Raw genomic sequence first — 17,841 nt, 5'->3', positions numbered from 1 at the left:
CGCGGGGATTCGAACCGTTGGCCTTCTGATTGGCAAGCCCAAGAGGCTCAGTGGTTTAGACCACAGCACCACCCGCAGTCAGTAAGGTAGCACAGAAAGGGAACCATTGTTCTCCTGGCTTCCCAACAAAGCTGGTTGCGAGTGGTCACCAAGAAGGGAGAGGTGTGACACACTTGCCTCTTGATAAAAGCCAGCAAGCTACCAGGTTGAGAAGCCAGGAGAGCAACGGTGGTCGCACTCGCGCTGCCTCATTGGCCGGCAGATCAAATCATCCCACCAAGAGAAAGGCTTGTCCTCTTCCTGCTTTTGCACTGATCCTAAACTTCCAGCACCAGGAATTCTAAGTGTCCAGGTACATGGGGATGCTAGAACCTCAAAGCTGGCAATCGCATTCACTGCAGTGGTCAAATTAGGAGACTTCGCTAAAAACAAAAGGTAGAGGGAAAGCAGGCAAGAGCCAGAATACAAAATAAACCAGAGCACCGCGGCTCCCAAACAGGACTAAGAAGATTCCACAGAATCATGAAAATGATATACAGGTGGTACATAACTCCAGTCAAGCTTGCAAAAATCTATCATTTGCCCGATAATAAATGTTGGAAATGTAAAGAAACTGAAGGTACATTTTTTCACCTTTGGTGGACGTGCCCAAAGATTAAGGCTTTCTGGGAAATGATATATAATGAATTAAAAAAGGTATTCAAATATACCTTCCCCAAGAAACCAGAGGCCTTTCTCCTGGGCATAGTCGGCCAAATGGTGTTAAAAAAGGATAGAACTTCCTTTATGTACGCAACAACAGCAGCAAGAACACTCATCGCAAAGTATTGGAAGACACAAGAGCTTCCCACACTGGAGGAATGGCAGATGAAACTGATGGACTATATGGAACTGGCGGAAATGACTGGCAGAATCCGTGACCAGGGAGAAGAGTTGGTGGAGGAAGATTGGAAGAAATTCAAAGACTATCTGCAGAAACATTGCAAAATTAAAGAATGTTAGAGTGATGTTGGATTGAAAATAAGTGGCTTCCAGCTGTACAGGATTTAAAGTTATAGATAGATTAAGATTAAGGATTAGAATTAAAAAAATTTAAGGAAATGGAAACTTGGCTTTTAAGAGGTAAAATTTTAATGTTATATTATATTAAGATTAAAGATTGGGATTAAAAAAGAGGGAAAGAAATTGCTGGACAAACAATTTGAACTGGAATACAAAAGAGGGAGGTAAGAGGAGGTCCAGAAAATAAGTAAATTTAAATATGGAGATGAAAAGGTGATATTGTTTTTAACTGTTCTTTTTTCTTTTTTGTCTTTTGTTTTTTGTTCTTTTTTTTCTCTTTTTTGGATTATGTATTGTGTATTTTTGAATTGTGTATTTCTTTTTTATGTTTTATGTTTAATCTTTTATTGAAACTTTAATAAATATCTTTAAAAAAAAAAAAAAAAAGAAGATTCCACAGAATCTCCTGGACTTCCCTCCTGCCCTTTTACATCTCCATTATGTCCAAAGTTCACCATGTTATTCCAATCCCATTCACAATTTTAACTGTTTACAATGGTTTTTAAGATAGATTATAAATTTTCCCCATTCCTTATTAAAATTTTGGTCTTCCTGATTTCTGATTCTTCTGGTCACTGTTGCCATTTCGACATAGTCCATCAACTTGATCTGCCATTCTTCTCTGGTAGAGACATTTTATTCTTTCCATCTCTGAGCTAATAGCAATCGCGTAGCCGTGGTTGCGTACATAGATAAACCTTTCTGTTCCCTTGGGATTTCGGCACCTAAAATTCTCAAACTGGACTAATTCTAGCCTATTGACTACGCCATAGTCGTGAGGCGAGTCAGCTTCATAGAAAGTCCATTCTGAAACCCTGATGGTGGCAGGGGAACATTGAGGGCAGCGGAGGTTTTTTGAACCTCTCTTCTGAAAGGAGTGACTTCTGGCTAAGGTTACCAGACGTCCTCGTTTCCTGGGGACAGTCCCCGGATTTACAAATCAGTCCCCATACAAAATCCTATCATTCCTACTGAAGTTGGATTCACTGAAAAAAATCTGGTAACCTTACTTCTGGCTCTTTCTGCCAAATGAGATCCAGTTGGTACCCTTTTTGGCAATTGAAGAGGATTGACAGGAGATACGTGACAGACTGGCATAAAGAAACAGTGGGCAAAGGAGCAAATTAAATGAATTTGGATATGCAGAAGATATTTTAAAAAGCAAAAAAATTAAGGAGCCGCAGAAAGAGGGGGAAGGAAGTCAAATTTTGAAATGATAAAGCGATTGTAAAACTAGTGAAATGTTTAAACTTGAAAAGTATAAATAATAATTTAAATAATAAAAAACAGAAACGGTGGAGCAGTTCTGGGACTTTCTTCACAGGAGTCCCTTGCTAAGAAGGCGGCTAACTTTCAACAGAAGGAAAAGGAACACTTACATAAGGTTGACCGCTACCCCAATGGCTGCTGTAATTAGCATAATATCCCCATTGATTTCGTAGTCCATGTGGATGGTCCTTTGAACAGCTTCGTACAAGAGGAAAACCATGAGGATGTAAATCAGCAAGACGCTGAACATGGCAGACAACACCTCTGGGAAAGAGAAAGAAAAACAGCAGCACTGTTACAAGAGCATCTGCGCACAAACATCATGCAACGTTTAGCATTTCTACGGTACTTTTAATTACACTGAATCCAGGCTGGGTTAAGTAAATGTTAATAATGTAAGTTTAAACATTTCCAATGTTTTTTTAACAAAGGCTTTTCTATTAGGAATTTTAGGAGCTGATATTCCAAAGGACTCCTGCCAACCTAGCAGTTCAAAAGCACGCAGTACAAGTAGATAAAAAAGTACTGCTCCGGCGGGAAGGTAAATGGTGTTTCCGTGCGCTGCTCTGGTTCGCCAGAAGCGGCTTAGTCATGCTGGCCACATGACCTGGAAGCTGTACGCCGGCTCCCTCGGCCAATAAAGCGAGATGAGCGCTGCAACCCCAGAGTTGGTCACGACTGGACCTAATGGTCAGGGGTCCCTTTACCTTTTATTCCAAAGGAACAGAAAAGACTTTTTATGTACGTGATGACAGCCGCATGGATATTACTAGCCCAGAGATGGAAAGAAGACAAAGTCCCTACCAGAGAAGAATGGCAAATTAATCTGTTGGCAAAATTGACTGGAAAGCTCAGGGACCAAGAAGACCAAAACTTTCACAAAGAGTGGGAAAAAATAATAATTTATCTTGGAGACCACTGTAAGCAGATGAAAACATTAGCAGGATTGCAAAAATACTTGTAATGCAGCAAATACAGTAGTCCCTTGGAAGTCGAATGGAATCCATTCCGGAAGTCCGTTCAACTTCCAAACCGTTCGGAAACCAAAGCACGGCTTCTGATTGGCTGCAGGAAACTCCTGCAGCCAATCGGAAGCCACGTTGGACGTTTGGCTTCTAAAAAAAGTTCGAAAACCGGAACAGTCACTTCTGGGTTTCAATCGTTCAGGAGCCAAAACGTATGAGTACCAAGGCGTTCGACAACCAAGGTACAATTGTACTATGGAGATAATGGAGAGACATAAAATATGGACTACTGAATAATATGTAGTTGAAAAGGCTGACAAGAGGATCCATTGAGGGGAAGGTGGGAAGTCCAGAGATTTGGAGGAATCTTTAAATATGGATGTGTATGGTTATATTGTCAATAAATAAGGGACACGGGTGGCGCTGTGGGTTAAACCACAGAGCCTAGGACTTGCTGATCAGAAGGTCGGCGGTTCAAATCCCCGTGACGGGGTGAGCTCCCGTTGCTCCCTGCTCCTGCCAACCTAGCAGTTCGAAAGCACATCAAAGTGCAAGTAGATAAATAGGTACCACTCCGGCAGGAAGTTAAACGGCGTTTCCGTGCGCTGCTCTGGTTTGCCAGAAGCGGCTTAGTCATGCTTCTGGCTCCCTCGGCCAGTAAAGCAAGATGAGTGCCGCAACCCCAGAGTCGGCCACGACTGGACCTAATGGTCAGGGGTCCCTTTACCTTTACCTATGGTTGTATTATTATAATTTTATACTTGATAAATCAGATAAAAATTATTTCAAAAGAAAATAATAATGTGAGAAGAGGCTGCTGGATCAGGCCGATACTCCAACTATTCCAGCATCTTCTTACAATGGCTGTGACCATATGCCTGGGGGAAACCAACAGATAAGCTATGGAAAAATCCCATTTAAGCTTTTGAAGAATCGAAAGATTCCCTGGAACCCTCAGTTTGGAAAGTCCATGCCGTACAACATCACAAGCTCCTTTAATTAGCAAAAACTGCACCATGGATTAGCTGGCTGCAAGACAGCTACTCTGCAAAGCTGTCACAGGTTCTTAAAAAATAATAATAATAATAATAATAGGTGATCTTATTAGGAGAAACTGAACTCAAAATCCTTCAGCTGCTTCCCAGTCTTAAGGTAAAGGGACCCCTGACCATTAGGTCCAGTTGTGACCAACTCTGGGGTTGTGGCGCTCATCTCGCTTTATTGGCTGAGAGAGCCAGCGTACAGTTTCCAGGTCATGTGGCCAGCATGACTAAGCCGCTTCTGGCGAACCAGAGCAGCGCACGGAAACGCCGTTTACCTTCCCGCCGGAGCGGTACCTATTTATCTACTTGCACTTTGACGTGCTTTCGAACTGCTAGGTTGGCAGGAGCAGGGACCGAGCAACGGGAGCTCACCCCGTCACGGGGATTCGAACCGCTGACCTTCTTATCGGCAAGTCCTAGGCTCTGTGGTTTAACCCACAGCGCCACCCGTGTCCCCTTCCCAGTCTTATGAGCCCAATATAAGCTATTTTTCCTACTATCTTAAAAAAAACCAACCAGGGTGACTTAGAGGACATGCATACATCAAAAATACAACAATACTGTATTTTATTGATTTCTAATTTCGTTATAGTGTTTTGCTGTTTGCATTTCTGTACACCACTTAAATACATTTTCAATACTTAGAGGTTTAGAAATTCTTTTAAATAAATAAAAATGAACAAATATTAAGGCAGTACGTAATCCAAGTAGCTTTTCTAGGAAAAAGCCCTATTGAATACCTGGGAGTTACTTCCGAGTAATCATACATAGGACAGTGTGTTAAAACCATGTAATACAAAAGAAAAGAAACATTTATTAGGATAAAAGTAACTGATGCTGTCATATAATAATGCCTGAGTGTTCTCAAAGCAATTTGTCTTCAATTTGGTTTTAATTATTTTTCTAAAGTTGTTGTAATGCCTAAACAACAACAACAAAAAAACAAAAAATAGAAAAAAGAAAGAAATAAAATTATGTAATACAGGCAAACAGAACATAAAAGCAGCATAAAAATTGAAGAGTGAAACTATTAACAGGCCCTGTGAGGAAAAAAATATTTCCAAAGTCTCCTTTTACTCCATCTAGGAGGAGGGTTAAATTTCATAACTGAGCCTGCCAAGCTTTTATTCCTAGACAGAGACATTTTCCTGCACACTGGGCTTACAGTATCAGCCCATCAATTCATTATAAAGCCATACTGTACTATACTGTACGGTAGCAAGTCTTCCTCCGTCTCAAGCGATAAGGAGTTTGGCAGCAACGAACCTTTTCTTTCAAGAGTTTTTAATTTTGTGGCATGAGTATCCTTATGACTGAAATATAACCCACCGGGGCCAGGAGTAGTTTTCAAAGGCATTTAAATACACCCCAGTGCTTAGGGTCATTATGTGCATCTCCCATGGGGCCCCCATTACAATTTGGAACTAAAAACAAAAAGCACGACTGAAAAAAAATCTAATTATAGCTTTAAAGAAGAAGTAGAAGTCACATGAACAGTGAATTAAATAATCTGATCAGAGACTAACCTAACACAGGCATGAAGCAGAGCTGAGTCAGTGCATTTTTTAATTGCAACACACTTTTTTGTTTCGCAACTTTGCTTTCTAAGAGTTGATAAATGTTCTTGGAAACTTTTGGTGGGTGCTGCCCTGGCTTTAGGAGATAAACTGTAATAGTTTCTAAAGACACGTCCATCAACTTAACCACAATCCAATACACAGCTCCTCTGAAATCAATGGGCCTAATTCAGCATTTATTATTAAGAACGTTATATCATTTGCTTGTTCCTTTGTTACATTTATATCCCACTTTTTTTCTTCCAAGTGGTGGCAGACACGATTCTCCCCCTCCTCATCTAATCTCAGCAACAACCCTGTTGTTGGTAGGCTAGACTAAGAGGCAGTGACTGGTCCAAGGTTTGCTACATGGCCAAGCGGGGATTTGAATCCTGGTCTCTCAAGTCCTAATCTGACATCCTAACCAAGAAGCACAAAGCTACACATGCTTATGGGCTTCCCACAGGTATCTGATTGGTCGCTGGGTGAACAGAACAGTGTTGTAGCATGAGGAGGCCCCGTGCGCAGATTTGTTAGCGGGTGGAAATCTGAAAATGGCTTCTCCATGCAAACCAGGAAGTGACCTCTCCATGCAACGGAACAGCTCTACTTTTCTTATGTTTGTGGCTGTGATCTGCTGGGTGACGCAGACGCCATTAGGCAATTGAACACACATGCACACTCTGTTCATGTCCCTCCCACCACCCTCCATACGGCCCCAGGTTCTGGCAACCCATGCTACGCCACTGAAACAGAATGCTAAACTGGGCAGACCTTTGGTCTCTGACGGCGGGGCTCTTATGTTCTTAGCTTGCAAGGAGGAGCTGTGCGCGGCAATAATATTGTTAGCCCAGAAATGGAAACAAGAAGAAATTCTGACGAAAGAAGAATGGCAGACGAAATTAATGGACTATGCAGAATTGGACAAAATGACAGGAAGGATTCGAAACCTGCGGGACCAGAGATTTACAGAAGATTGGAAGAAGTATATGAATTATTTGAAGAGCAACTGTAATTAACAAATTACGCAAGAAGTTTTGTAAGGAGAAATATACGGAGTGTTACAAAGTAGAAAAAGATAGAGATATTGGTTATGAATTTGAAATGTAATAGGGAAGATAAGAAATGCATACTGAGAGATTAGACTGGAAAATTTACAGACAGGATTGATGGAAGTCAAAAATTTGCATAAGATGTAAAAGTATGTTTAATTACTGTTGAAAATGATATGTTAAAAAAAACTAATAAAATTATATATATGGGGGGAGGGGAGAAGGAGGAGCTGTGTGAGACTGGCCCAAGATCCCCCAGTGGGCTTGATGGCTGGGTGGGGATGCGATCCAGTTCTAAGACTGACACTCTGACCTGGCAATGGGGAAAACCTGTGGCTCTCCAGATGATGTGGGAGTCAGCATGGCCGAAGGTCAAGGAAGATGGGACTTGTAGTCTAGTAACAGCTGATGGACCACAGGTTCCCCAGCCCTGCTCTAACCACTGCAGCACAGCAGCTGTCTTAGAAGGTATGCCTTAGACCTGTGCTTACAGGGAAGCGAGTATGGGATTGCTGCCTTATATCTTCAGAACATGGGAAGCTGCCCTAAACCACATCAGTCAGACCCTTCATCCACTGAGTGCAGAATTTTCAACACTGACTGGCAACAGCTTTCCAGGATATCAGACAGGGTTCTCTCCCAGCCCTACCTAGTAAAAAAGGTAAAAAGTAAAGGACCCCTAGACGGCTGAATCCAGTCAAAGGAGACTATGAGGTTGTGGCGCTCATCTCACTTTCAGGCCGAGGGAGCCGGCGTTTGTCTACAGACAGCTTTCCGGGTCATGTGGCCAGCAGGACTAAACCGATTGGCACAACGGGACACCGTGATGGAAACCAGAGCGCATGGAAGTGCCATTTACCTTCCTACCGCAGTGGTACCTGTTTATCTACTTGCACTGGTGTGCTTTCAAACTGCTAGGTTGGCAGGAGCTGGGGCCAGAGCAACGGGCGCTCACTCCGTTGCGGGGATTCGAACCGCTGGCTTTCTGATCGGCAAGCCCAAGAGGCTCAGTTATTTAAACCATAGCGCTACCCGCGTCCCCTACCTCGAGATGCTGAGGACTGAACCTGGGACCTTCTGCATGCAAAGCAAATTCTCTAACCACTGAGCTACAGGCCTTGACCTTGCCCTCCTTTTTGTGCATGATGAAGGAGCTTCTGCCTATGGAACCTCACACTACAATAAGCCTGTCAGGGTCCTGATGCAAACAACGTTTCTAGATGAACACCCAATACAGTGGTGCCTCGCAAGACGAAATTAATTCGTTCTGCGAGTTTTTTCGTCTTGCGAGTTTTTTCGTCTTGCGAAGCACGGTTTCAATTTTTTCAAAAAAATCTTCAAAAACCTCAAAAAAGGCTACCACACCGCGTGCTACGAGTTGCTCCCCGAAGTCAAGTCGCAACTGCACCTCTTCAAGCAATGCACCCTGTATTACTGTTAACGGTTTTAAGAAAAAGGAAACAAACTTGCAGGACGTTTCCGTCTTGCGAAGCAAGCCCATAGGGAAATTCGTCTCGCGAAGCAACTCAAAAAACGAAAAACTCTTTCGTCTTGCGAGTTTTTCGTCTTGAGAGGCATTTGTCTTGCGAGGTACCACTGTATGTTTAGAACATATACAAGAAAGCAAAAAGAAGAAGGGCGGAATACATGAACACCCAAAATGTCTCCTGCCTAAAGGAACAGGTAAAAGTGGGCTTTACTATTCCTCCTCCCCACCAATACCGCCTACTTTAAGTTCATAAATCAACTTTTAAAAATGCAGTGGTACCTTGGTTCTCAAACTTAATCTGTTCCAGGAGTCCATTTGACTCCCAAAACCGTTCCAAAACAAAGGCGCGGCTTCCGATTGGCTGCAGAAGCTTCCTGCACTCATATGGAAGCTGCGTTGGACATTTGGCTTCCAAAAAAAAATGTTCGCAAATGGGAACACTTACTTCCGGTTTTGCAGCATTTGGGAGCCAATTTGTTCGGCAACTAAGTCATTCGGGAACCAAGGTTTAACTGTAGCTCTCAAAGGCTATTAGCCCCAGATGAGCTCGCACAGTTTAGGGATACAGCTCTTAGATATATTAGTACATACAGCTCTATTAGAATGACTACAATAAAAAAAATTTTTTTAAAAGATTACGTACCTAAGCGGTGAAATCCGAAGGTGAATTTTTTGGTCGGTGATTTTGCAGATAGCCACAAAGCAAGCAAGGTCAAAATAATGCCACTGAGGTCAGTTAACATATGAAGCGCATCCGTCATGATCGCTAGACTGTTGGCAACGTATCCACCTTGACGTGCAAATTTAAAAGGAAAATCTGTGTTAGGTCTATAATACTGAGGGGTCTGTGCTAGAAAGAAGTAAAACCAAGTGTACCCTCAAAAGGGAGCAGCCGCCAAGCACACGACAGCACATCATTTGCCATATCCACACATTACAATTTAAAATGTATATCAACAAATGAATAAATGCAGCTGCGCTGGGGTCATAATAATTCCAGGCCATTACAGCATATTAAGCCCTTAGCAGAAAAAAACATCTCGTACAATGCACATACAGTGGTACCTCGGGTTACATACGATTCAGGTTACATACGCTTCAGGTTACAGGCTCCGCTAAGCCAGAAATAGTGCTTCAGGTTAAGCACTTTGCTTCAGGATGAGAACAGAAATTGTGCTCCGGCGGCGCAGCAGCAGCGGGAGGCCCCATTAGCTAAAGTGGTGCTTCAGGTTAAGAACAGTTTCAGGTTAAGTACGGACCTCCGGAACGAATTAAGTACTTAACCTGAGGTACCACTGTATATGAAACATGGTTTATAGCCCTGGTGTAAATATGCTAGGGTGTGTTTTATAGGACCTGTAGCAACAAGCACATACAAGTTAATAGAGTGGAACCTTGGTTTTCAAGCATCTAGGAAGCCGAAGAATTTGGAACCCGAACACTGAAAACCCGGAAGTAATTGCTTCCGTTTTCGGACGCGTTTTTGGAAATCGAACGGCTTCCACTGCATGTTTTTCCATTTTTCAATGGATTTTGCCGACCGCCCATTGATCCTTGGTTTTCAGAAGTCGAACGGTCTTCCGGAATGGATTACATTAGAAAACCGAGGTTCCACTCTATTAGGCAGCGAAACTACCCCACTTCCCCCCACAGCTCAGGCTAGGCAGGAGTCACGGGCAGGCAGCGCGCCGAATGTCACCCCCCTTGGTGATGACCCCACCACCACCACCTTGCTCCGCCCCGATTGGAATATGCCAAAATGGCAAAGTTGACCGGAAAATCTCAGGAACCAAGAAGACCAAAACTTTAACAAAGAATGGGGGAAATTCATAATTTAACTTGGAGACCACTGTAAGCAGGTGAAAACATTAGCAGGATTGCAGCAACACTAGTAATGGAGCAAGTACTATGGAGACAGTGGAGTTATATAAAACTCAGATTACTGGAAAAGATGCAGTAGAAAAGGTTTAGCAAGAAGGAGAAATATGTAAATGTGGATGTGTATGGATGTGTTGTTATGATGTTATACTTCTAAAAACAAATAAAAACTATTTCAAAAAAAGAAGCACTACTTGCAGTGGTGGGACGCAACCATAGTAGCCTTGGAACTACACTGAAAAACAGACAAACCTTTTCCATGGCTTTTTTCCAGGAGCAACAATAATCACATGTACCAATCTATTGTGTGGGATTAATGTGCCTCTCCTGCCCCTGTGATTAGATGGCGGAACCTGGGCGTGGAGGAAGAATGTGGGCATATGCATAGTACCATGAAAATGAGGTACAGAGCCTAAAATAAAGTTCCTCCTCCTCTAGGTCTTTAGCCCTGCTCTAAATAAGTGCTTGGGATGTGCGTGGCGCTGTGGGTTAAACCACAGAGCCTAGGGCTTGCCGATCAGAAGGTCAGCGGTTCGAATCCCCGCGACGGGGTGAGCTCCCGTTGCTCGGTCCCTGCTCCTGCCAACCTAGCAGTTTGAAAGCACGTCAAAGTACAAGTAGATAAATACGTACCGTTCTGGCGGGAAGGTAAACGGTGTTTCCATGCACTGCTCTGGTTCGCCAGAAGCGGCTTAGTCATGCTGGCCACATGACCCGGAAGCTGTACACCGGCTCCCTCGGCCAATAAAGCGAGATAAGCGCCGCAACCCCAGAGTCGGCCACGACTGGACCTAATGTCAGGGTTCCCTTTACCTTTATCTTTAAATAAGTGCTTGGCTCACAAACTATTCTTCTTGTCCTCCCTTCCTCCACCAGGAAGCGCCCTGCCACTGCTGCCACCACTACCTCCCTGCTCCTGCCGCTGCCCGCTTTGCCACTACTGTGCACCCCGCCACCATCAGTGCCAATTTTGGGTGAGATCTTGCCCCCAATGGGCACGATGTTGCCCAAAAACAGTGCCAGCGGCAGAGGCACTTCTCTGCCGATGGAAGCAGCAGGGTGAGGTGTGTCCGCAGCAACCCAATCACCATAGGAGAGTAAGAAAAAAGAAGTCTCCTTATTGCCTCCTCTGTAGAAGAGATTTCAAAAAGGCCATGTTAAGATCCCGGTCAATAATGAGCCTGATGTCTGTCTCATTGCCGGCTTCAATGAGCCATGAAGGACAAAGGCCCATCTCATGGCTGGCTGATCACATATCTTTGTGCAAGCAGCTTAGGAGGTTCAGAGCTGAAAACTGGTGCGGCGTGGGAGGAAATAATAGGCCAGGTGGCATTTTTCCTGTGGAGATGGAGAAGTCAGGCACTGCACCCAGGTATCCCAAAATATTATTTATGCATGCTACTACTGCGGCCTGTGTTTTGCTAGCCCAAAAATGGAAAATGAGTGAGGTCCCAGCCAAAGAAGAATGGCAACTTAAACTGATGGAATATGCACAGCTTGCAAATTTAACATACAGAATAAGAGAACAAGAAGAATATATGTTTACTGATTATTTGGGGGAAAATTATGTTCATTTAAAAACGCTGGTAGCATTAAGATAAATTCAGCAGTGTAAAGAAGTTAAACCACAGAGCCTCTTGGGCTTGCCAATCAGAAGGTCGGCGGTTCGAATCCCCGCGAAGGTGTGAGCTCCTGTTGCTTGGTCCCTGCTCCTGCCAACCTAGCAGTTCAAAAGCACGTCAAAGTGCAAGTAGATAAATAGGTACCGCTCTGGCGGGAAGGTAAACGGCGTTTCCGTGCGCTGCTCTGGTTCGCCAGAAGCGGCTTAGTCATGCTGGACACATGACCCGGAGCTGTACGCCGGCTCCCTCAGCCAGTAAAGCGAGATGAGTGCTGCAACCCCAGAGTCATCTGCGACTGGACCTAACGGTCAGACGTCCCTTTACCTTTACTAACAATGGATTACTGAATGGTTTAGTTCATGTAAAATATGCAGGGATGTATTGTATGCAAAATGAACCACGGAAAGAGAAGAAGGGGAGTAATTGATTCCTTTATTCTAAAGGAATAAATTAGAAAAACTTAATAAAAACTATTTTTAAAAAAACAACAACTGCATTTGCTTTGGTTAACGTGACTCTCTGAGGGTTTCCAGACTGCGGAGTCTCTCTTAATTTCTGCCACGGTGCAGTTTACAAAGACTCCTGTACCACAAACCACCTCAAGAGCAAGAGCTACGTCTCAGGAAAACTGCATTTCCAGTAAGTCCAAGAAAGCTGCAAGCGTCCAGCCCAAGAGTTTTATTAACCATACTTGCCCACACCAAGTATATGCCAAGTTATTATGACACTGAACATCTAAACAGGAGACACTTCCCATGCTGAAAGCACAACACAGGCCTTTGAAACCATATTCAAAACCACATCGACAAAGTTTGGGTTGACTGGAAACGACCCTCATTTGCCGTCATTGACCAAATGGCAACTTTATACGGGGAACTTTATGCAACAAAACTTTTCACATGACTTTTAGAAACATGTGGAGAAAAGTAGAATAGATCCAGTTGCTGGACTGCAGGGCAAAGGTTTTTTTTAAAAAAATCCAAACATTGCTTAAATAAGTCCTCTTGTTTTTTGGTAATTTATCTGAAAAGTTTCATTGCTTAGTTACCGATACCTAAAAAGGGTGCTGCTAGCTGCGGGAACTCAGAATATCAGAATAATTAACCCAAGAGATATTAATCTGAAGTCCAGGAATACAAATTATAGCAGGAAGAATACGTCCAAGTAATCACACCGATTTAAGGGATTGCTCAATTGGTACAGCATGAGACTCTTAATCTCACGGGTCATGGGTTCGAATCCCACGCTGGGCAAAAAGATTCCTGCATTGCAAGGGGTTGGACTAGATGACTCTTGCGGTCCCTTCCAACTCTACAATTCTACAAACAAATTCTATGGATTATAATTTGCAGCTACTTAAGGCTTTTGTGGGACGCGGGTGGCGCTGTGGGTTAAACCACAGAGCCTAGGACTTGCCGATCAGAAGGTCGGTGGTTCAAATCCCCACGACGGGGTGAGCTCCCGTTGCTCAGTCCCTGCTCCTGCCAACCTAGCAGTTCGAAAGCACGTCAGAGTGCAAGTAGATAAATAGGTACCACTCTGGCGGGAAGGTAAACAGTGTTTCTGTGTGCTGCTCTGGTTCGCCAGAAGCGGCTTAGTCATGCTGGCCACATGACCTGGAAGCTGAACGCCAGCTCCCTCGGCCAGTAAAGCGAGATGAGCGCCGCAACCCCAGAGTCATTTGCGAGTGGACCAAACGGTCAGGGGTCCTTTTACCTTTACCTTTAAGGCTTTTGTAATATCTGTACCTGTGAAAGTTCATGGTTGTGCATACTTTGAATGATGTCGATATGAATGGGGTTTAAGAATGCCTATGTATGCTAGATTATGGCTGGTAATTTGATGATTTGATGACTTTGTTTTTTCAAAATGAAAAAACCTAACCATGTGATTTTATTCTGGGCTTTAAATCTTGACATGTATTTATGCAAGCATTACACAAACAAACACTTATAATGTTCACAGTTGGCATAAATCCAAATGTGGTGAGTTGAACGTTCAACATAAGAAGTAGCTAGTGGGGGAAACATTGTGCTTTTGAAACAAAAACAAAAGCACATGGTCCAGAATAACCCCATGATTTTATACAGGATGAATGTCAGATAAAGAGCTTGAACTACGCATGTAACAAATACAACGGTTACATTATGATCATCCCAGTTAAAACAATGGAATGGGACTAAGCTGAGGCCCATTGATTTTCACAGAATTTAGCTGCAACTAACTTTTTCGGAAATGTCTCCATCAGAGGAACAGTTTCAGTGTAAATTCCACACAGTTCAAGAGAAAGCCTCAAGGCTGTTACTTCTGGGCATGTGACATACAGCTAACAGATCACAGAATCATAGAAGTGTACAATTGGAAGGGACCCCAGGAATCATCCAGTCTAACCCCTGCAATGCAGGAAACTTTCATGACCCTGGAATTCGAAGTCTCACGTACTACCAACCGAGCTACGTAGTGCCCCATTATTATTGTTGTTGTTGTTTATTGAATTTATATACCGCCATATACCCAAGGGTCACAGAATAAAATCAAGATATAAAACCACAAAATACCTAATATAAATAAAAACAGCAACCTAATTACTCCCCGCCCCCCAAAACCCCACATTTTAAAAGGGCATAGGATGTAAATCGGATGTAACCAAGGCCTGGTTAAAGAGGAAGGTTTTTGCCTGGCACCTAAAGGTGTATACTGAAGGCGCCAGGCGAACTTCGCTGGGGAGAGCATTCCACAGACAGGGAGCCACTGCAGAGAAGGCCCCATTCTCGTGTTGCCACCCTCTGAACCTCTCGAGGAGGTTAAAAAGAGAGAGAAAGAAAGAGGGTTTTATTATTATTATTATTATTACGACTACTACAGTGGTACCTCGGGTTAAGAACTTAATTCGTTCTGGAGTCCATTCTTAACCTGAAAATGTTCTTAACCTGAGGTACCACTTTAGCTAATGGGGCCTCCCGCTGTTGCCGCTGCACAATTTCTGTTCTCATCCTGAAGCAAAGTTCTTAACCCGAGGCACTATTTCTGGGTTAGCAGAGTCTAACCTGAAGCGTCTGTAACCCGAGGTGCCACTGTACCACTAAACTTCCTTTATCCCTTTCAGAAAAGCATCACCAACAGGAAGACGAAATCTCCACTTTGCAAATGGAGACATACTATTCCGGAGAATCGATGAATGTTACAGTAATTTGCAAAGGTGGCAATGCCACCCTGTTTCCCCTGCACATTGATTTGACTTACTCAAGATGCCCTCTGAGCTTGCCGCCTCTTCATAATGAGATATGCCACCCGACGGTCCCAAAGAGTAAATAATTAAAAGACTGTCCCCGAAGGCACAGCGAGGCAATTGAAAGATCTCCTTCTCAGTAGAGATCAAGGCATTCTTACCTATCAGCTCCCCTGTCATAAAGAGGAGATAGAGGACGGCTGCTAGAACCAGCCGCCTCTTCACCTTCTTCTGCTTCGAGAGTTCCCTTTGCTTGTTGCAATTGTTACAAGGTTCTGCGCCGGGTCCGGTCTGTGCGTTCCGCAGAGCAATGTCTCTGTCCAGCAAGGACTCGTCGTCGGAGTGGGGGCCCAGGTGGGCCCCGTTGGCTGAAGCGTCCGCCGCATCCTCTGAAACCACCACCCGCAGCTTGTTGAACCTGGGGAAGTCCTCCTCGCCAACTTCGTCCGAGAAGTCAAAGGCACTGCAGTCGTTCAGGAACAAGGGGTCATTGTTCTTCCTCAGCACAGACTTGAGGCTGTTCCAGATGCTGGAATGAGCCATAGTAAGGTTGCCAGCCGGCACCGCAGCCAAAGGCCAGCCCAATCGGCCCTTTCCTCCTCAGGCAACTTCCCCTCGCAGGCCAGAGGGCTTCATTTTGCTATTCACCCGGGTCATCTCTCACCTGGGAGGAGCCAGATGCGCCGAGTTCACCAAGAGATCAAAACTGCAGCATGGAAAAAGAAGAGGGCGGGTTAGGAACTGAGGTAAACTTCTGCCCGTTGATATTGTGCCAGGATTGCAATAAGCTGCCCGGCCTGACGGGTTACAAAGTCTAAGGAGGTGTAGCCCAGTTTCGTCATACTCATCCCATGCCTCTCCCATTTGTCTAATCCCTTTAACTGTAAGCGCCTTGAGGCAGGGAACTGCTTCCTTTAACAATTATGCAAAAAAAAAGTGCCATGGGTGTTGGTGGCACCTTGTGACTCATCAGATCAGGATGTTATAGGGAAGGAAATATTTGTAAGAAGCAGCTGGGGAAAGGGTTCGAGGAGCACTGGTGACCTATTTATTATTATTATTACAGTGGTACCTCGGGTTAAGTACTTAATTCGTTCCGGAGGTCCGTACTTAACCTGAAACTGTTCTTAACCTGAAGCACCACTTTAGCTAATGGGGCCTCCTGCTGCCGCCGGAGCACAATTTCTGTTCTCATCCTGAAGCAAAGTTCTTAACCTGAGGTAATATTTCTGGGTTAGCGGAGTCTGTAACCTGAAGCGTATGTAACCTGCAGCGTATGTAACCCGAGGTAACACTGTATTAATTTCATTTCTATACCATTTTGTATTTTAAAGAAAAATCTCAAAGCCTATTACAGCCTATTAAAATATCCATGAAACAATCCAGAATGAGACATTTCTGAAGAAAGTCAAATATAAAGTATACAGTCAAAGCAACATAATCAACAAGATTATTCCCCCCTCCCTCACCCACCCCGGGGTCCCCCATAGCTTGAATACAAAAGCAGAGAGTGGTGACCCTGCAACTGACAGAGGGAAGCCCAATTCCTATGCCTCCCTGCGCGGAACAAAAACAATAGCGCGCAGTGGCACAGCTGGCGTGCCTCGGGGACAACGGCATGTTCCCTACCGCCAGGGAAAACCGCAGCCGCTATCCCGATGCGGAGCGGGGACATCGCGGCACGTCTGCACAGGAACAGGGTCCCTAACAGCAGCGCGTAGGGACGCGCGGTCTACCTGCCCCCGCGGAGAAGACGCCCTGCGCTTTGCGCGCGATCCAGCGCTTCAGGATACGTCCCTCGAGTCGGAGAGAATAGATTCCTGCGCTCTTCTCCCCCACCGGCAGCCAACTGAGCAGAGCCAGCTTGCAAGGGGATTAGCAAAAAAAGAGGGTGTGGGCTTCTGGGGAAGAATATGCATGCCTGAATATTCATCCGAGCAGCTTCGCCTCCCCCTGGAAAGGGAAGGTTTCTCCGCCGATCGCGCCATCCCCCCCATTCACCTCCCAAAGCAGGGGGGGGGGACCCAAAAACCAGCCAGTCCAGAGGCGCACAGCTTCCGAGAGGCCTTTGTAAAATCAAATTTTTGCTTTAGATTTCCCGATGGCGGATGTGAAAGCCGCTGTCCCAGCGTCCGGGTCCCGGGTGCTGCGCCCAGGTGCCCCCCTTGCCCCCCAGCAATTCGTCCCCGACCATTTTTTATTTGCTGTTTTCTTTGGGAGGCTGGCTGATCGGTTACAGAAAGGCGAGACGCGTTCTCACGATGCGGGTCCGGGGATCACGGAGTTACAGCAAGAGAAAAAAGGGGGGGAAGCGGGGGTTGCAATGCACATACACACACACGCGCGCAAACGCACCGCCTTTCCGAGACGAAGAAAAGCCAGCTGCCGTTTCACGTGCCTGGATTCTCTTGACACCCATCTGAGCTCCGAATCTCAACCGCTGCAGCAACGGCGCCGAGGATTCGAAAGGGTTAAGCGTGCACATGGAGTCGGAGCGCGGGGCAGGCTGGGAATTGTAGGCAGTTATAGAAGGGGAGTTGTTGCATGCCCTCCTGCGCAATAAATAAGCCTTAAAGCAAATGCACGCATGCAGGTTGCTTTGTTGTTTTCCTGTCTGCATTCTGTTGTTTTTGTTTGTTTGTTTACTGTAAGCCTACCAGAGTTGTACAAGCTCAT

At 44.8% G+C, this 17,841-nt stretch overlaps 1 protein-coding gene across 5 annotated transcripts in view; it reads right to left on the bottom strand.

Moving 5' to 3' along the window:
- SLC30A4 (solute carrier family 30 member 4) overlaps nt 1–17,636 on the bottom strand; it is a 32,021-nt gene extending 14,385 nt beyond the window's left edge. Inside the window, exons 1-4 of one of the 5 annotated variants that reach the window (XM_080980483.1) lie at nt 17,521–17,636; nt 15,327–15,871; nt 9,080–9,226; nt 2,442–2,595 (exon numbers count right to left, since the gene is read on the bottom strand). In XM_080980483.1, coding sequence (XP_080836609.1) covers nt 2,442–2,595; nt 9,080–9,226; nt 15,327–15,708 — 683 coding nt within the window. In that variant the 5' untranslated portion in view covers nt 15,709–15,871; nt 17,521–17,636. The other 4 variants (XM_080980479.1, XM_080980481.1, XM_080980480.1 and 1 more) reach the window with 4 other exon arrangements.
- Between the last annotated feature and the right edge of the window lie 205 nt (nt 17,637–17,841).

The sequence above is a fragment of the Podarcis pityusensis genome (genome assembly GCF_964106645.2).
Source record: "Podarcis pityusensis genome assembly, chromosome: 14".
Taxonomy (NCBI): Eukaryota; Metazoa; Chordata; class Lepidosauria; order Squamata; family Lacertidae; genus Podarcis; species Podarcis pityusensis.
This window is presented reverse-complemented; position numbering and strand designations above follow the sequence as displayed.